This window comes from Sus scrofa, chromosome 16 (assembly GCF_000003025.6).
Source record: "Sus scrofa isolate TJ Tabasco breed Duroc chromosome 16, Sscrofa11.1, whole genome shotgun sequence".
Taxonomy (NCBI): domain Eukaryota; kingdom Metazoa; phylum Chordata; class Mammalia; order Artiodactyla; family Suidae; genus Sus; species Sus scrofa.
Window position 1 is genome coordinate 691,084 of NC_010458.4, and position 21,302 is coordinate 712,385.

Consider the following 21,302-nt stretch of genomic DNA (forward strand, 5'->3'; position numbering starts at 1 on the left):
TGAGTCTATTATTATGGATTCTGGCTAAGGACACTTGCCTCCATCTGATTTGGGAAGGACGGGCCTCTTAATCTATTTCAGTTGCTTGGAAGTGACAGGGGTCAAGGACAAATGACATTTAATCATGCTTGCTAGTCAGGATGACAGTGCTGCCTGCAGAGGAGAAATAAGTAAAGTTCTTTATGTTCTAGAGAGAAAGTGATCGGCACTCCCTTTACAAGTGCTAAGGCACAGGCACCCTTCACGTCCTGTTAAAATTCTCTGTAAAGACCTGAAACCCCTTTCCTCCACAAGAGGTGAAGTAGGATTCACTCCAGGCGACAGACCACAAGCCATGCTTCCTGGTAGGCTTTACAAGCACATGGTGCTTTCTCTTGCTTGAAAAAATAAATTTTTTTTTGCAGTAAGCTACACTGGTTCTAAGCACTTGACCCAAACTTGTGCAGAATAGAGAGCTCTTAGAGCAGTTAAGTACCAACCTCTATGACGATGCTTTTGTTGGGCAGAGCCCTCATTTGTTTATATAAACCAGCCTGCAATTACCATTACACTGTTGGTTCACAATAAGGTCAGGCCAAATGGATCCCTAAGAAGAACAACAGTCTGAACACGGAAGTCCAGACAGGGCTATTACAGAGAATTATGGGGAATGATTAATTAGCTGGCCTCTTCCCGGGTGCGGCCATTCTCACGTAAAGTCTTTCTGCTAACACAGCTACTTTCTGGCAGTAAGTTACCTTAAGAGAAATGTAATTAGTTGTTGGGATTCATCAGCTGCAGTCAGGACATCCATGGCTTAGCATCCCCTTGCCAGCTGAGTGCCTGTTAATGGGGAATAATGATGTATTTGTACCTCGATGGGACAAGAATGGAGGACGCAGCATTAATCTGAAGTCCTGGCATGTTTGTCCTTTTTCTGAGCAGATTGAAAAACTGAAAATGAATTTATGACCCAGACGAAAAGCCCAGTGTCCTGAAAGTCTAAGCGTTGAAGGTGGTCAGTCTGTTAGCATATTATTACTAACCACTGCTTCTTTTCTGAAACCTTTTGGAGGCAATAAACTGTAGACCAAGCCTGAAATCTGGACAGGGCTGCCCTCTCTGTGACTTTTCTTTGCGTAAGGAAAACACTTCAGCCGGTACTTCCAGAAGCTTCTGCCAGCTCAGAACAAGAACTTATTAATAAGAACTAAAGAATGATTTTATTTTTATTCCCCAGTTCTTGGTGTCCAGAATAAGCAACTACCTGTGAGATCAAAAAGATCCCATAACAGAGGGACAGTTAGGAGGCCCACGATGCAGGGCCCCAGGGGTGCTTCCCTCCATTTACCTCCCTGCTCTTCTGCTTCCTGTGGTCCCCAAGTCTCCACAGTTCCCTGAGTACAGAGACCACACTTCTCATCCCTTCCTATCACAGCTCCAAAGGGTGATGGAGAGGACCCCAGGGAACCAGAACATCCCAGTCAGCCTCCCTATCATTGCCTATCAAATGCCATGCAGTAAACAGTGTGGATGCCTACAGAGTGACATGAGGACATCACGAAACCAGAAAAGGGGGCTGTGAGAACAGAATGTCAATTCAAAAACCTTCTACTCATCTATCTCAAATATTCTTGGTTACATAAGGAAGAAGTAAAACGTATTTCAAATATTCCTAGTTGGAGTTCCCGTTACAGCTTAGCAGGTTAAGAACCCAACATAGTCTCCACAAGGATGCAGGTTCAATCCCTGGCCTTGGTCAGTGGGTTAAGGATCCAGTATTGCCTTGGTCAGTGGGTTAAGGATCTGTGGTATAGGTTGCAGATGCAACTTGGATTCAGTGTTGCTGTGGCTGTGGCACAGACCTGCAGCTGCAGCATCAACTCGACCTCTAGCCCGGGAACTTTGGCATGTATGGCCGTAAAAAGAAAAAAAAAACTCTTCGTTGACTAAGGGGAGCTGCAGAATTAAGAGACAGGGTAGGTGGAGCAGCATGGTACATCTGCTCTTCACTCTAAATCTGTAAGATAGTGGCTAGGAGGTATGCTCTCAGAATTGGTGCCTTTGGACAACTGTATTTGTGGCTCTCGTTGTTTATGTTTCTCTCAATCATAACTGCATGTTGGAGATCTTCATCAATGTTACTGAACATGGGCTACCTCCACAGGTGCTCTGATGTTCTCCTGTGAGTTGTACTCATCTCCTTGGTTGTTTTGTCCCAACACTGGTGAATGCAGGCTTTATTTTAAAACAAATGTCACTTTCAAAAGGGAAAACAGAACTGGCATGTATAAAAATAGATGTGTTAAAATATTTGAGAGGCTTAGTATATTTGGAGAATCATAATCATAAGTAAAACTGTTTGGCGAGCTTTTTCTTCTTCAATTTATGGTTAATAGACTTGTTTCTTTGCTTTTCCTCCAGGGAAGCTACTTAGGATGCAATGTAATATAATTTGGGAGGCAGAAGGAAGAAAAATTATATTTTTAATATCAAGAAGTTATGAAATATTTTAAGAAGGAACCAGCACTTACAATTTGCTATTTATCAGGAAGCTAATATTTTATGACCCAATGACTTTTAGGGATAAATATTAAACACTATTGTCTACCAACTGGGAATCAACTAAACTTTTCATTTAATCTTTTTTAAAGGAAGTAATTTGTTCATACAAATGGAAGATCTGAATATTCATATTCTAATAGGAAGAATGGCTACTCATACTGAGAAGATAAAACTTAATATTTGCTTATTCTTTTAAAAGAAGTCCATATTTGCAAACAAATTATAGGATAAATAATTAAAAGAAACTTTTAGCTAGATCCTGCAAATTCTCATAATTAAGTAGATCACATTCTGCAGAAATGAGTGATGGAAACTTTAAGAAAGAAGAGCATGATGGGATATTCTATATTAATCATTTATATTTAAAGTGAAATCATTAAACTCTCACTTTTTCTAGCTTAGGGAAATAAAATAATGTTTGGGGAGAAATGATCTCTATTACTATTTCATGGAACATAAATGCCAGGAAGAACTTTGTGAAATTATAGTTAGCCCTCTTGGGGCACAGAAAGGTCTTCTGAAAGAATTGAAAAATAAAGTTGTTTTTTTTTTTTCTTTTCTGATTTTGCCTAATAGAAAAGGTAAGAGGAATGCAAAATCCTGAGGAGATAGAAAGCTTCTGGGGTACAAAATATAACAATAAATCAATGAAAGCTAAAAGCTTTTATATATAAAGAGTGTATCAGTAAGAGGGAGGTTCGTCAGCCATGAAAATATGGGAAAAGAGGGCTTTCTGAGGCACTGTTTAGGAAAAACACACTCCAAATTGTCCTGTTTAGGGGCATTCTAATGGGACTTAAATGCTTCAGGCTGTTTTAATGACATTATCCATGGATTTTGATGGCCAATCCCACAGACTGTCTAGTGTTTGCTCTTCATTATAGCCTCATGTCTATCAGAGGGCCTAGCAAGTAAAAAGAACAGATGTTGCGAGAATAAAACTTTCGGTCACTATAACTAACTCCTTTTTTTGGGATTCCATACCACCAAGTGATTTTCTGATTATTTCAGTAGGTAGCCTAAAGCCTATGGAAGCTCTGGTAAAAGATTAGGCTTATGGACCATCCATGCAAAAGCACCCACTCAGACCTCTGACTGCAGGAGCATCAGATGGAAGTCAACTGTCAGGCTGCTGTGCCCTGAAATTTGTCACTGTGTTCACCTTCATGCAGAGGCCTTACTCCCACGGGGGCTCCTAGCCAGCAGCTGAGCTTGGCATCAGTGATAATGCAAGACCGCTGTTGGGAAATATGGGGCTCCTTTAAAGGATGACTTGAGCTCAAGAACTCCCCAGTGGTCTTGTGGAACGCCCTTAGGACCACAAACATCTTCCACCAAACATCCTTCTTTCCTTCACTTGAGGTCTGACCTGCATCATGGTTCCATGGTTTCCAGCTCCTCTGGTTCCTGCCCATTTTTTCTTTCAGGTGTTGCCCCTAATTAAATACCCTGCGTGGATTCTAATTCTGTCTTGGGGAATGCTTCTCAAAGGATCCTGAGTCAGCATCCTTTCTTCAGTGTAACTAAACAGGTGTGTTCTTAAGATGCTTCTCGTCTCTGGTTTACAGAATATAGTGAAGTGGGAGGAACCTACCTGTGTATACTGCCACCTGGGACTTACATCACCTTTCATTCTCTTACTAGCTGTATGACTTGGGGCAAGTTATTCTTGCCTTTATGAGTATGCGTTTCTCCATCTGTAAGATGGCATAGGACCTCTCACCTCACTAGGTTATTGGAACAATCGCATTAAACAGCATGCATACTAAAGTAGTACTGGAGTTCTTGTGGCATAGCAGAAATGAATCCGACTAAGAACTATGAGGTTGCGGGTTCGAGCCCTGGCCTTTCTCAGTGGCTTAAAGATCTGTCACTGCTGTGAGCTGTGGCGTAGGTGGCAGACATAGCTCAGATCCTGCGTTGCTGTGACTGTGGTGTAGGCCTGTAGCTGTATCTCCGATTGGACCCCTAGCCTGGGAATCTATGTGTGGCCTTAAAAAGCAATAAATAAATAAATAAATAAATAAATAAAGTAGCACAGCATTATGATGGGCTCTTAGTTTAGTAAGTCCTAAACCAAGAGCTAATTTCTTCCTATGGTACTGTAGCTTTAAGGTCAAGTTTCCTACCAAGTAAGGCCAGACCCTAGAGCCCATGGTACTCAAGGGCGATGCTTTCCTTAAGGAGGCCTCTTTCAGGGATTCCAACTTGGAGTCAGTCAGCAAACAGCCTGATTATGCTCTACTTTTAAAAATATATATATAGTTTAAAAATATTTCATTAAGGACAGCTAGGCCAAACCTCTTCTATATAGCCATGAAACATGATGCCAAGATAATGCAGATGAATTTCCCTTAGGACAATGGACAGATGTATCAAAATCAAAGCTCAAGTGCAGATCCCCTGATTCCAAACCAAAGGTCATTTAATACATAGTCACAGAATTTAAGATAAATAGATTTTCTAAGATCTCTCTTTATTAACTCAAGTTTTTGATTTCATCAAAGTATTAGAATTTAATACAGTATGTAAACCTCAATGCAATTCAAGAACAACTCATTAAATAGATTTTTTTTTTTTTGGCTGTGCCTGCAAAAAGTTCCAGGGCCAGGTATCGAACCCAAGCCACGGCAATGACAATACCAGATCCTGCTGAGCCACCAGGGAACTCCATTAATTGGCTTTTTTATTTTTATTTTTCCTTTTTAGGGCCACACCCGTGGCATATGGTAATTCCCAGGCTAGGGGTTGAATCAGAGCTACAGATGCTGGCCTACACCATAGCCACAGCAACACAGAATCCAAGCCACATCTGTGTCTGTGACCTACAGCACAGCTCATGGCAACACCAGATCCCCAACCCATTGAGCAAGGTCAGGGATCAAATCTGCATCTTTATGGATACTAGTCAGATTCATTTCCTCTGGGCCACAACGGAAACTTCCTAATCAGCTTTTTAAATTCCTATGTTGCTATCTAATTTCTTAAAGTTCCATTGGAGATGGACTCTTTGGAGGTAAGAAAAGGAAAATGTCAAACTATAGCATATTTTTATGATTACTTCCGACTGGAAACAGAGACAAAAAGTTAACATTAGCTTTTTTTTTTTTTGGCTAGGGAATAAGTATGATTTTGGTTTTATTATACAATAAATCAAAGTATGCTTCATACTAGTCAACATGACCTTGCTAGAAGAATGTTTTAATTTACTAAAAATTATGTCTCAAAGTGAGAACAGTGAAAGCCAACTATTATGCGATTATTATGGGCTGCATTCTGTCCCTTCCAAACCCATATGTTAGGTCCTAACCCCCAGTGTCTCAGATTGTCACTGTATTTAGAAATAGTCTTTAAAGAGATAGGTAAGATAAAACAAGGTCTTTAGCATGGGCTCTAATCTAACAAGATTGGCATCTGTATAGGAAGAGGAGATTTAGGACACAGATCCGCAGAGGGAAGACCAAGTGAGGACATGGCAAGAAGGTGGCCATCTGCAAGTTCAAGGACAGAGCCCTCTGAGAACTAGCTCTGCCGACATCTTGGTCTCAGACTCCTAACCTCCAGAAACTGTGAGATATGAGATAATAAATTTCTGTTGTTTAAGCCACCCTCCACCTCTGGTCCTTTGTTATGACAAACCAATATGGTATAAACCACCACCTCCTCAATTGGTGGGAGGAAGGGAGCTAGAAACTTGAGGGTGCACCACAGGAAGCTGAAGCCCTCATCCCCGGTGGAATTTTGGAGATGGGCAGTCCAACCATCCTCTCTGATGGGGTCCTAAGACTCCCTACTTCTGCTCCCCCCTGAATTCTGACCTTCACTGATGAGCTTCATTGATGACCTTCGGGCAAGTCATTCACTTTGTCTCCATAATGGATACGTTGATCAGGAGTGAAGCGCTGCTCAGGTCAGGAGCAGCCTTTGCTTTAGAAGCAAATGTGGGAAGATGGAGGGTGGGCGGGGTGAGTGGTGTCGTGTCTGTTCACAGCATCCACATTAGATGAAGTCCTTCCCTTTTCAGTGCCTGGCTACTCAATTCCTCTGCAATGCAAGACTGGGATAAACCCAGAGCTCATTCTACAAGACTTAAAAAACACCTTAAGAAACAGACTCTTTTTGTTAGATGAGTACTACCAGCAACCAACTGAACTCAACATAAAAATAATAACAACTCCTCTTCTTTCCTGTGTCTAATGCAAGAGTAAATCAGATAAAATAAATTTCCTAGGAGTTTTCTAGCCAGAGTGTGATTATCACTAATATTACTTTGCGAGGGGGTTTTCTCAAGGTCACTCTAGAATTAGCGGCACCACGGGACCAAGCGCTCATCCATTATATGGGTTAAAATGACTAATTGAGGGTCTGAGTTTAATTATGCTCATAAGCAAAGGCACAGTGCAGCTCTTGTGACGGCCTTAATAACATTCTCATGTACACAAAGATAGATGGAAAAAATTAGGGCCGTATATTGTTGTCCTTCAGGACAAGATGCTGAAGTGGGAATAGAATAATAAAAATAAATAAGTGACTCGGCAGCACCAGGAAATGAGCTGTGGATGTTAGCAAAGCCAGCCTTATGCAAATACTTCAGCTGGAGACAAAGCCCAAAGTGCTCCCAAATAAATGTAACACAGCCATACAGTGATGCCAACTGGAACTGTTTTGAGCTAGTAGATTAACAAGTAAAAAAAAAGGACACTCAGCAAGGCTTTACCTACAGTTCACACTGAAATGATGATAATGGCCACACAGAGGTCTTTAGGCTATTGATTGGTGATATTTTAAATGGGAAAACGCAGCCATGTTTCACACTAAATCCAGAAAGCATTCATTCCCTATACAACTTCTTGAAATGAGACTTAAATCCTGTCCCGCGTGTTGCTAGAGATCCCAGAATGACGTCACTGTCCATGGTACCCACCAAGTTTATAGCCACCAAAAGAACTCTCAGAAACAAGTTCACAGTCAGGAGGGAAAGGGAGGTGGGCTCAATGAGAAGGAGCAGAAAACATGAGAATCGAATCCATACGAGGTGGAGGCAGGGGATGCTTATTTAACAGCCAGATGGTCAAAGAGGCTGGATTTGAACTTCTTTGGCTGAGGCAGCCTCACCTGGGCCTGTAGAGCCAATCCTGCTCCAGGGGATGAATTAATTGCCCTGCACCTGCAGTCTGCAGGAGCCCAGCCATGGCTTAGAGAAAAACAGCTTTCTATCGCGGTCTTCTGTCGGGTGTGAGCACTGTTGGAGGACAGGCGATTCTCTAAGTTTTTTGCCCCCTTTTCCTCCTTGTGCTGAGTCCTCTGCTTTGCAAGCCTCTCTGGGTTCCTTAATAGGACGACTGTATCAGGTTCCTTGGGCGACCAGAACGAAGCGCATGCTGGATGGCTCAGACAACAGAACGTTATTCTTTCACCATTCTGGAGGTCAGAAGCCCAAAATCAAGGTGTCAGCCAGGGCCATGTTCTCTCTCAAGACTCTGGGCAACAGTCCCTTCTTTACCTCTTCCTAGCTGGTGGTTGCTGGCAGCCCTTGTCAGGCCTTGGCTTACAACAACTTCACCCCTATCTCTACCTCTGTCTCCGCGGGACCTTCCTCCCTGTGTGTCCTCTTCTTATAAAAGTCACACTTATTAGATCAAGGGACTCCCCAAACTCAGTGTGACCTCACCTTAACTAATTATATCGGCAGAGACCCTATTTCCAAATAGGGTCATATTCCAGGTTCCTGTTTGACAGAGATTTTGAGGGACACTTATCCCAACCTAGTGCAGTGACCTCAGCCAAAATGAGCTTGTCCAGAGGTTGAGCCAGTCTGACCTTCACTAACGAGCCTTCAGTCTGAGGTTGGTCAACACACATTTTGGCTAAAGGCGACGACTATTCCAGCCAAAGGTTATAGGAAGGCATCTGATCACACGATGCACAATGAAACAATCACATGTACACAATGGAATCGATTTCAAGGTCTCAAATGCCTGACATAAGGCCACAATGGTTTCCCTGGAGGAATCCTTAATCATAAAAGAAAAGAAGAAAAAACTGACACAGTAAATTTCATGCAAACTTATGCCCTAAACCCTTCTAACATTTTCTAATATTTATTATAGACAATATTTGTAAATTTTTATTTAAAATTAAGGCTTTAATTGAGCAGAATTGTTACAAAATTAGGAAAGGGGGAGGAATGAGGAAGAAATGAGCATTAGTGAGTGCTGGGGTAGGGTGAAGGGTGTGCGGTGGAGGGTGTGGGTGACAGGAATTGTGCAGAGATGAAGCCCACCCCTTGCCCATCGCCTCCAGCTCTGACACCCTCTGTCACCACCTGCCACTGCCTCCTGGAACCCCACCATTCAGCTGTCATCATTCTTATCAACTCATTCCTCCAACAAACTTTAAGAGATCTGTTGTTTCCTGCTTCTATCTTCTTTTCTCAGTGATGGATAGATATTTCAGGAACAAACAGGTCAGCTTTTGAAAAATTTCATTTACTACCCCCAAAGTGATTTTTTTAAATGGAAAAGGACTGAGGGCATTAACTTTTCATTTTATATTTTATATGTGCTTACACTTTTGCTCTGTCAACATGATATGCCATCTTCCCATGAAGAACTTCCCATGCTGTTTTAGAGAACGCAATGCCAAGAGGCTCTTCTCTTTAAAATGCTCTCAGTGAGCATGCCCAGTGCTTCAGGCTGGTGGGGCAGGCCCCACCATCTATATTGGTACAAAGTGTAATGCCAAAAGGAAGGCTCAGAAAAGTAGCCAGAGTCTTCTAGGATTGTTTGAAATTGTCTAAAGATTGGACTATGTGGGTGTGCTAGATCTTAGCTTACTAAGGCATAGGCCTTTTTCTCAAAGTTAAATTTCATTCTGATAAGCTTTTGAATATTTAATAGAGGTACAATTTGCATTTTTAACCTTTTATTTCATTCTGAAAAATAAAAAGGTGTACTTCATCAGAACAGTAATTAAACTGTAATTGCAATGTATACATGTAAGGATAACCTGACCTCCTTGCTGTACAGTGGGAAAAAAAAAAAAAAAAGTAAAATCTGCTAGTAAAAAAAAAAAAAGAACAGTAATTACTTAAATTCTTAACCTCAGCTTCCTGCCCTGAAATGACATAAGTAAGTTTGAATCCTGCTAGGAACAAAAATTGAGAGTAATGATCTCCGATCATAATCTGATAAATTTATTTTTACCTACCAAAAGCTCCTATTGGAGTTATATGCTACATTGAGTTAGGAAATACCACCCTGGGAAAATAGTTTTATTTCCTGTTACTTCATTTTTTTTTATATCTTCTTAAAACCGTAGCTATAGAAACAAGCCAAAAATATTAACTCGTTTCAAGTCCTCAGTAGAAAAATGGAGGAATCCAAAGACTGGAAAAACAATGTCAACTTTATTATCTAATTCAAACCTAATCTTATCTTTCTTTTTTTTTTTTGGCCAAGTTGGTAGACCAGGGATCAAACCCTTACCATACCAGTGATCCAAGCTGCTGCAGTGGCAGCACTGGATCCTTAACCCACTGCACCACAAGGGAACTCCAGTAGTCTTATCTTTAAAAAAGACCTCATGGTTCTAATTGACTAAATTAAGATTTAAGATGGAGGTGGACACATGGGGCTCTGTGACAACTCTGTCAGGGTCCCCTGTCATCCATACTTTGGGTCTTAGGAGAGGAGAAAGGAAAGTAAGAAATCTAGGGAGGGAGAGGACAGCTGGCATTTAAAGGCAAAAGGGATGTTGGCCAAGTGGATGCCACTTGGTAAATATTGAAAAGCAAATTAAAAGAAGCAACACAAGGAGAGCACTGTTGATTCACTGGTCAAGTGGTCGTTTGTGTGACCTTCCAGCACAGATTTGCAATCTCATCTCACATATATTTTCCCCCCCTGTATGGTGTAGAGGGTATGGTCTAGCTAGGCAGTCACGATGTGGGTGAAAAGACTGGCTACATTACTTACTACACAGGTTTATACCCAATTAGTCATAATTCTCTCCAGAGTTTCTGACTGAATTCCTTAAACACACACACACACACACACACACACACACACACACACGGGGCACACTTTGTAGACCAAATGCAACTTATTGTTTTCTTTTACCAGATAAACAAGGTCCTAAATCAAATGCTTATGTTTTAGCCTGATTTCATGGAATATGGTGGCGGTGGTTGTGACACTTGGAAAAGATTTATAACAGGCAACTGCAGCATTTTTACACAATTTAGGTAACTTTCAAGAGTAAAAAGATATGCAGACATTGCAAAGAAATGTATCAAAATGCTAATGATTGTCATCTCTGGGGGTGTGGAGATGATGGGTGATCGTTAATTATTACTTTATGCTTTCATGTATTTCCAGGAGTCAGTAATGAACATGTATTGCTTATAAAATTAGAAAGAAAACAATAGATGCCTTTAAAAGTGAAAAAAGGATTAAAGCTATAAATTAATGGACCAGATCAAGGCATGCAAATGTTACACAAACTCGCTATATCGCCTTCCTGTACAAATTTACTCTATCACTTTTTATGTAAAATACATGTTTACTGCATACAAATGACTGGAACAACAATTGCTGTGAATTTATTTTCTGCTTTAAGAAGCACCAAATTCTTTCTAAATATTGTGATAGGAAAAAACAAAAAAATGTTCCTTGCCAAGGTCTAAGACCATATGTGATTTATAAACTGAGACGATGTGGTTACTAATTTACATTTTAAGGACTATATTCAAATCATTTCTGCAGCTCCAGGAGGACTTTTGCTGAGTCTCCTGCATTACCCATAATTTAGCATAGCTATGTTCATTGGATACCCTTTTGTTTCTTAGGATTTGATTTATTAAACCCCAGTGACATACAAATAATGGTCTGTGCTGTAAAACTTCTCTAAACAATTTGATGAGATATTGAAACTATCATTTGAATAACAATTCTGTAACTAAAAAAAAAAATTCTAAAATAAAAGCAGAACTAAAATGGAAACAGCTATGAAGATCTCATAGGTACAAATCAGTGATGGTTAAATTTAATCGAATGGAATGAAATATTGATATTTACTATCATCTACAGGAGATAGCTTAGAAATGAAGCCTGCAGGGCAGCTTCCCAGCTCCACTCTTTCTGTCCCCTCTCCACTCCCCACCCACCTCTACTCTGTTTTGTAAAACTGCTTCCAGACAGAGCTGATCTCTGTGTTCTTTTGGTCAATGTTTTACCGCAGACCCAAGTCTATTCTCCTAAGCTTTGCTTTCAAGGCCCTTCATCACTTGGAATGGGCAATGAAGCAAACTGCATTTCCTGAAGTCTCCTAGGCTTGCAGACTGCCTGCAGACCCTGGTGTTTGTTCTTCCATGTCTGTGTCAGAGCATAAGGGCTACTCTTTCCTGCCTTGACCTTGACTACCTCTCAATGCATTGACTGGTGAAGCCCTTTCTCTGCTTGGCCCCAACCTCACCTGGCTCTTGAAGCCTTTAGCGACCACACTGGCTGAGTAAGGCACTCCCTCCCCAGTTGTTCCCTCTATGCAATCCTCATATAATGGCTTTATATTATACTACGATGTAGTCCCAGGACTCACTGTATGGGTGCCATTGTCTTCCACTAGATTAGGAGTTTCTGAAGCAGAAGAAGCTGCCATGTTTACTTCTACCTCCCTGGTCCTTCCCAAGCACACAGCACACACTTAACCAAAGCTTGTGGACAAAACTGCTGAAAGCCAGGAACAACATACAAAGTAATTTCTTTAATGTAAATAAGATCTAGGTTTTGTTGAAAAAAAATCAAGAATGTAAATAACTTCGTCTACTAAAATCTAGAATCTTCCATCATGATATACACATTTATGACTATTTCGGTGTGTTTCCAACACTGGTTCTAAGTAGACAGTAAGAATAGAAATTTCTTGAAACTTTTCATCAGCTGAGTCTTTATTTGTCAAATTCACTTTAGCCCCTCTCCAGGGCTATTTTCTTCATCTCTTAATCCAACCTGTTCATTAATGTAGAATGATTCATAAATGCATTCAAAATAAGAGAGAAAAATTATATATTTTTTTCCTGTAAGAAAGGTGGGAGTTTAATGAATTGAGAGGGAAGTGAAATATTCACCACATATTGGCAGATTGTTTTTGTTACTCACATGATAAACCATGGGAAGTGGGAAAACTCTAAACCTCATTCCATCTGGATTAAGAAAAGTCAACTAGGCTACAAGAAACTCTAAATCAGAAGCTCTCCTTTTTGCTTCTCATGTTGTGGTCAATCCTGGCTAGCAGTAGAAGCAGCACAGGTCAAGCCTGTGTGTGTGTGTGAACTTAGCCATGACTACAAACGGGACTGTTAAACCTACACTGGTCTAGTTTCTTCAGCTGACTTTTCATCAAATGTAGTTGAATGCTCATAATGTCAGTGTCCTTCATCCTTAAGTCAAACATCATGAATGGATCATTACGTTACTATATCATTCAGAGAGAATTTTAACTGATGGAGCTAAACAGATCTTTGCTAATCAACTGTAGTCAACACTTCTACAATTGATTCTGAGGCACTTCCTTCCGTGATCTTCATTAGGGAAGATGACACTCTCTACAAATCAAAGAAGTGAAGAAAGGAAAACCACTTGTACCTGCATCTAATCAAAACAGAAAAATCAGGTAGAAAGGGTCAGAAGTGTCTATGGTTTTAGCTTTGGAGGAATTATATTTCTTCTGGTGGGGCAGGAGGTTTCTGAAGGATAATAGAATTTAAGAGGTTATAAAATGGATGTCTCAAAAGGGGGTTTAGAGAACTGTAAATTTGGCTTATGGCGGAGCTTATCCAGAGAAATCATGTCAAAAGAGCTTTATTTTGTGACCTTGAGGAAAAGTGAAATTGTCACAGGGTTTCCTATTTCTGCCCATGAATGCATGTTGGTATTTATGGAGGCCAGCTCACTTTTTCTCCCTTTACGCATGCATATTCACACAAATACACACACCCCTCTCTAGACCGGAGGCTGAGAGCAATGTTATAAATATTCATGAGATAATTATTATTAATGTCACCAAGGTGATTCTGTTCTTTCTCAGTAGAGTCTGATTCCCACACCTAGAAACTGATCAACTGTAAGAGAAATGGCATCTTTGAGACAGCCCAGCTAAAGCCATCCTGCACACTGTACTTTTTAAATACTAATTATCTGACTAGGTATTTTAAATCACCTCCATCCCATCAAGTTTAACCCAGCGAAATTTCCAACTTTGGTACAATCTACAGCATCCTTGGGAACACAGTCTCCAGAGTTTGGAAGAAGTATACCTTGATTATTACATTCTTTTCTAAGAACAAAAACCAAACAAAACAACTAAAACATCTCAAGAGACTTCTGGGTGATAGGTTTTGTAAAAATGCATTGGGAGATAATTGCAACACATTTGCTACTTTTATTATTTAAAAAAGACATTTCACACCATAGGCCTTATTAAAGAGCTATTTTTAAGAATTATAGGTTCTTGCAGTCACACAGAAAATTTTTCAAAAATAAAAAATAAAAATAGGTACTGGAGACAGTTAACTAGATCCCTATGTGTTTGTCATAGACTCTCTTCCAACTAATTGGTCTGCTGGGTTTTCTATATGCATGATATATCATCACAAGGGAAATTACTGTTAACTTCTGTGTTCAATCAAAAAAACTATTTTTGGTTGGAATAAAAATGATTATTTTAGAGGGAATTCTCTTGGGGCGAAGTGGGCCCCAAGATCCAGCATTGTCGCTACAGTGGCTTAGGTCACTGCTATAGCATGGGTTTGATCCTCGGCCAGGGAACTTCATTATGCCTCAGGCATGGGTAATAAAAATGATTGTTTTTTTTGCCCCAGACCCAAGAACCCAACAAAATATGTTAAATAAGTCAGATATCAGTGTAGGCACAGGGCAGTGGATGACGCACCTCTCTGCTACCTTGTTAGAAATGCCGTATCGATATCCATCTTTCCAGAACACTCTGATTCTTAGCAAAACAGCAATTAAAGTTACAGAAACAGAAAGCGTCTGAGGACAGAGGGAGGCAGAGAAAATGCAGGACTCACCTGAGGCATCCAGTGGCATTTCGCAGCACCTGTGAAGAATGCAGCTGTATCTTCCGATCATCCTGAAGAGGCGAATTATCCCAGCCTGAGTGTGGGATGATTACCGCGTTGGTCAGCACTGCTAGGGTGTCCTGGATGATTGGCATTTTGAGTGCATCGCAAGATGAGAGGTTCCAAAGTACTCCTGCAAGATATACACAAACAGAGCTTTGAGTGGTTACTGCTTTTTCTCCGCTCAAAACCAGTTTCCCTAGTCAAGTTAACAGCATGGGCAGGAAGGACTAAAACAGTACAAGCACGTCTTTAGAGCACGTCCTTCATTATAGAACATCGGTGTGAACCCATTAAAAATGAGCTATGAGACTCACAGACATAGAGAACAGACTTGAGGTTGCCAAGGGGGAAGGGAGTGGAGGAGGGCTGGAGTGGGAGTTTGGGGTTAGTTTGGGGATGCAAACTAGTATATATCAAATGGATAAATAACAAGGTCCTACGTACAGCACAGGGAACTATACTCAACATCTTGTGATTAACCATAATGGAAAAGAATATAAAAACGAATATATATGTATGTATGTATAGCTGAATTATTTTGCTATATAGCAGAAATTAACACAACATTGTAAACCAACTATACGTCAATATAATTTTTTTAAAAGGTGCTGTGAAAATCTATCCCGTAGGCAGAGGTACTGTCACATGATTATCTTTGTTCAATCGTGGAGACTGACTGAGGTTGAGAGCTCTGATGGAATCAAGAATACCAAACAGGCTTCCAGTCACAATTAGTACAGTGGATCCAAGTGCCCAAATGGTAAGGAGACCAAAGAGCTGTGAAAGTTATCTGAAATGGACCAGTAAGACATCTGAAATGGACCAGGAAGACATCTTTGTTTTAACTGAGACCTCACTATGCACCTGTGGTCCATTTTATTCACTTAGTTTCCCTATAGAACCAGCCATCACTGTGCAGGACCTTACAAGAATCCAGTATTAGGTCTGATAATAATGGGCTCAACAAGAAATTTAAATTTCTTGTCACTTGGGACAATTCTGAAAGCAATGATCAAGGAGGACTTATAGACCACCCCTCTTTAGAGAACAGCAAAGAGCCGTAGAAAGTGAAGGGGATGTCTACAATGGATAAAGACTTCAAAATGGGATTAACTTCAGAAAAGGCCTTCCAGACATGTTATAAAATCATTTAAAAAAGCTTTTAAAATAATTATTTTTCTGTTGTTCAAAATAGAACACATAAAGGCAAAAAACAATGACCAAGAATATTCTTTTTTTCTATGAAAGACGCTATTTCCCCCATGACACATCATCATTGCAGATACTGGGAATAAAATATCATAGTCGTCTTTAGAAAGATAACCTCCAGTTTACTTATTTGATAAACATTCAATACATTTTAAAACGAGATTGTGTTTCATTTATCATGTTATGAATAAGCAGAGCTCAATTATTTCTGAGATTTGTTTTATGAGTTTCTTGCGTTGTACATGCTGAACTATCCAAAGCCATTAACACTAATCTGAAAGTCGATAATATTTGATTGTTAATAACTGAAGTGACAGTTTTAAATCAGTTCTATTAAAATGTGACTTTAGAGACAAACTTTTCCACCAGCCTTTCAAAATAACACTTGTTGGGAATTTTATTTAAGTAAATGTAAAGGAAACAAAACATTTTTGGCTCTGAGAATGAATAAATTAATCGTTTGGTACAGAGTTGGCAGGGGGGTTGGACTAAGGGCAAATCCTGCTTACCTATTTTTGTAAGTAAAGTTTTATTGGAATACAGCCCTCCCTGTTCCCATGCATCGTGTTGATGGCGGACAGGAGACAACTGAGATTCTGTGACAGAGATGGTATGGGCCAGGAAGCCTAAACAATTCACTATCTGGCCTTTTACAGGAAAAATTTGCTCACTTACATATTAGCACCTGGGCCATTTTCTATACACATCTGTGAGCATGTTCTCATAGTCATTAGTGTCCTAAATTAAGTAGATATAAAATGCTCATTGATATACAGATGTTGCCCAAAATATATTCTCACTTGGACAGATGTGAAATGCAAGGAATATTATTATATGCATTTATTTTTATTTAAATAATATATGAAGCTGTTTATTCATCCCATTAAGAAACATTTTACTGAATTTTGGATAATCAAAACAATCAAAATGAATACTTCTATTCATTAATAGTCTTACAATGATATTCTTTTTTCTAGTGAAATAATTAATTCTCAGTTTAAAAAGGCACATTCAAATGAAATTACTACCTACCCCTGTATCTAAGGATGGCTTTTAAAAATATCACATAAAATGGTTCGTGTCTGTTTCCTTTTTCTACTGAAGTATAGTTCATGTACAATATTGTATTAGTTTCAGGTGTACAGCAAAGTGATTCAGATATTTACATACACACACACACACATACATTTCAGATTATTTCCCATTACAGGTTATTCTGTTTTTCCAAGTATACAACACACATGTACAGACCCAAAATATGAGTTTTTTTTCATTCCTAAATCCTTATTTAAAAACATCAATACATGAAAATTGAGGCTTATAAGTGTTTTAAAATATGGGTGGCATATTTTGCTATAAAATACATTTCCTTTAAAGACTAAACAGTAAAAGACTTTTGCATTTTTACACACAATGAATTTAAAAGAATCTTAAGGCATTCTATGATAATAAAGCAATTTTTAGTGTTTCCTAACAAACAGAAAAGAGGTAGGAAAAGAAAGCAGAAAAAATCAAATAAAAGGTAAAGACCTAATCTAATATCTGATGAGAGGTGAAAGAATGGAAAAGAAGATGGCATTTCAGGTAATTCTTTATGGGGCTGTTCTCTCCCTTTTCTCCTTAGTTCATTAATCAACCTAGTTCCGAATCAGGCATGGACGGAAGTGCCTCTTCACACTCCATCCATCTTTCTAGAACAGCTCCGCCTGTGCTTCATGTTCCGATGACTGCATCACAGTGCTGGACCCAAACTTCTGGACTTTCCATCCTAGTTTGTATCTGCAACCTACACGTGCTGCCTGCACTTCTGGGAACCACAGCGGACCTCTGGCCAAGGACAGCCTCTGCTTGGATGAGGGCTTGGGAAAGGAGATGTAAGGTGGCTGAATTTCTTTTGGGCGAATTCAGCAAACCAGTTAGTTACAGGGGACTTTCCAAGCTTTGGAGTTTTGGTGAGATTACCTGGACAAGAGACCAGCTGAAGTGTGGAATCAGCAGTCTCTGGGGACACTGAGATAAAGGGTGGTTCTGTCTGGCAGGAGTCAAAGCGGGAAACAGCTGGGAATTCTACATCTGTCATGCCTGACACACATATACTCACACCTGTACTTTCACGCACAGTCATACACATACACAGGCAGACATTCACACGTATATGCACATATACATGCATGTACATGCACACACACATCCACACATACACACACTCATCCACATACATCTACACACACTCACACTCATACACACACGTGCCCCCACCACACACTCACACATAAATGCCCCCACCACTCATGCACACATAACCATTAGTTCCTGATGAAGGGAGAGAGATTAACAGAGAAAAGTGGACATAGCTAGGCATTCTCTATGAATGAATGAGAATCAGATGTTTTGCTCAAATTTCTCTTCGCTCCTTCCTCTCTGTCTTCTGACATTTCCTTCCCATGGAGGACCCTGCTCCTTCTTCCCCAGCAGTGAGGCTGGGACCTACTGCCTTGCTTCTGACCCACAGAACATGGAGGAGGTGACGGAAGGCTTCTGAGACTAGGTCCTAGAAAAGGTACAATGGCTTCCTCTCAGCTCTGCCTTGGATTGCTTGTTTGAGCGGGGAGCCTGCTGTCATGCTTTGAGGACCCTCAGGCAGTACCATAAAGAGTCCCATGTGGAGGAGAACTGAGATGCCCACCAACAGCCACGTTCAGGAGCATCTTGGAAGTAGAGGTTCCAGCCCCAGTTAAGCCTCCAGATGATGCAGCCTCATCCGTGTGGGACCCTAAGCCAGAACCATGCAAACCTGCCACTCCTGGATTCCTGCCACTCAGACACCCTATGGGATAAACACTTGTTGTTTTAAGCTGTTAAACTGGGGCGGGGGGGGGGGTGCGTATATTGTTACGCAGCAACAGTAGTTAATGTTCTTTCCTTTCCCTTCCCTCTGTCTACCAAATGCATTTTTTCCCTTTATAACACTTTTTCCCCTATTCATGCCTCTCATTCTTAGACTCACTTGTTTTTTTCCTCCCTATAACTCCTCCATCCTCTTCTAAAGTCTGTATAGCACAGGAAACCCCACCTAATATTCCGTGATAATCGATATGGGAAAAGAGTCTGAAAAAGAATGGATGTGTCTATAACTGAATCACTCTTTTACAGTAGAAATTATCACATTGTAAATCAACTACACTTCAATAAAACTTTAAAAAAGGAAAAAACAGGAGTTCCCATCGTGGCGCAGTGGTTAACAAATCCGACTAGGAACCTTGAGGTTGCGGGTTTGGTCCCTGCCCTTGCTCAGTGGGTTAACGATCCGGTGTTGCCGTGAGCTGTGGTGTAGGTTGCAGAGGTTGCAGACGCGGCTCGGATCCCACGTTGCTGTGGCTCTGGCGTAGGCCAGTGGCTACAGCTCCAATTCGACCCCTAGCCTGGGAACCTCCATATGCCGTGGGAGCGGCCCAAGAAATAGCAAAAAAAAAGACCAAAAAAAAAAAAAAAAAAAAAAAAGGAAAAAACAAAGTCTGCTGTGAGATTACAGAAGATACAGTAAGGGGAATCCAGCTAAACCTTATAACTAAATTTAAAATGCATTGTAATTTAGGTGACAAACGATAGTGCACTTTTAAAAACATATCCTTCTTCATGTTTGTAACTTATTAACTGGCCATTTTCTTTAGTTTGGAATAATCTTGTATTAGTTTCCAGTTGCTGCTGTAACAAGTTAATACAAATGTAGTGCTTAAAACAAGGCACATTTATGATCTTACAGTTCTGAAACCTCAAATGGATCAGCAGGCAGTGCTCCTTCTGGAAGCTTTAGGGGATAATTTCCTTATCTTTTTAAGCTTCTGAAGGCTGCCCACTTTTCATGGCTTGAGGTCTGCATGACGGCCAGCCTCAGCATCCATTATCACAGCATCTTCTCTGACTCCTCCCTCCCTGCTATAAGGACACTTGTGATAACATTAAACGTGCCTTGATGATCCAGGATAATCTCCCCATTTCAAGATCTTTAATTTAATCCCATCTGCAAAGTCCCTTTTACTATGTAAGATAACATTCACAGGCTCTGAGAATTAGGACTGTGGACCTCTTCAAAGGGGCCAATGCTCAGTCTACAACATACCCTTTCAAATAAACATACCCTTAAAATAAAACTAAGCCTCTGATTGCAATTTCATGATCAAGCCTTTCCTTCATTCTCTAAATTCATCTTGAATTAGATTCTTTGGTTCAATCATTCACTCAATCCACACATATTAAGGACCTACTATGTGCCAGGATCTGTTTCATATAGTGGATACATTAGCGAACAAAACAAGAAGTCCCTGCCCTCATGGCTCCCATCACTGCAACTTAACTACACTGCTTTCACCATCGTCGCCTTATTTCTTCTCCTTGATCAACAAGCTCATTTGTAACTCACATCTTGGACTGAACTGCTCTCTCAGCCTGAAACATTCTTTTCCAGATCTTTCCAAGGCTAATCCTTCTTTCTGCTCACATGTCCCTTGAATGCACTAAACTCAAGAGAGCAGTTTTGGATCAGTCTAAACTACTTTTCCAGACTCATGCTACAGATTTCCTGTTTTAATTTTCATCAGAGACCTCATCACCAACTCATATGCCTCATGCTTTTTCTCCCCATCACCCATTTTACTGAACTATAGTTGACATGCAGCACTCTATGTATTTAAAGTATACAGCATAATGAGTTGACTTGTGGACATCATGAAAGGATAACTACAATGTTTAGTGAATATCCATCATCTCATATAGATACAACATTAACAAAATAGAAAAATAATTATTTCCTTGTGATGAGAACTCATAGGATTGACTCTTCTCACAACTTTCATATATAAAGTAGAGCTGTGTTAATCAGATTTATTGCGTATGTTACATCCCTAATACTTATTTATCTGATAATTGGACTTTTGTACCTTTTGACACCTTCATCCAACTACCCCTCCTCAAATCCCATCTCTAGTAGCCGCCACAAATCTGATCTCTTTTTTCAAGGATTTTGTTTGTTTTTAAAGTATAATTGACTTACAACACTATATTAGTTCCTGGTTGACAGTATAGTGATTTGATATTTCCTTTTTTTTTTTTTAAATTCATCAGGGAAATCTTTTTCTCTTTATTTTTAAAAATTTTTTCATAGTTATTTCCGCAATATAATTTTTTTTCTACTGTACAGCATGGTGACCCAGTTACACATACATGTAAACATTCCTTTTTCTCACATTATCCTGCTCCATCATGAGTGGCTAGACATAGTTCTCAGTGCTACACAGCAGGATCTCATTGCTAATCCATTCCAAAGGCAATAGTCTGCATCTATTAACCCCAAGCTCCCAATCCATTCCACTCCCACCCCCTCCCCCTTGGCAACCACAAGTCTATTCTC

The 21,302-nt window shown here is 40.1% G+C and overlaps 1 protein-coding gene across 5 annotated transcripts in view; it reads right to left on the bottom strand.

Moving 5' to 3' along the window:
* Nucleotides 1-21,302, bottom strand: part of CTNND2 (catenin delta 2) — a 1,013,144-nt gene that overhangs the window by 182,454 nt on the left and 809,388 nt on the right. For all 5 annotated transcript variants that reach the window (XM_021076845.1, XM_021076841.1, XM_021076844.1 and 2 more), the window contains exon 12: nt 14,633-14,816. In XM_021076845.1, coding sequence (XP_020932504.1) covers nt 14,633-14,816 — 184 coding nt within the window. The remainder of the gene's footprint in view (nt 1-14,632; nt 14,817-21,302) is intronic.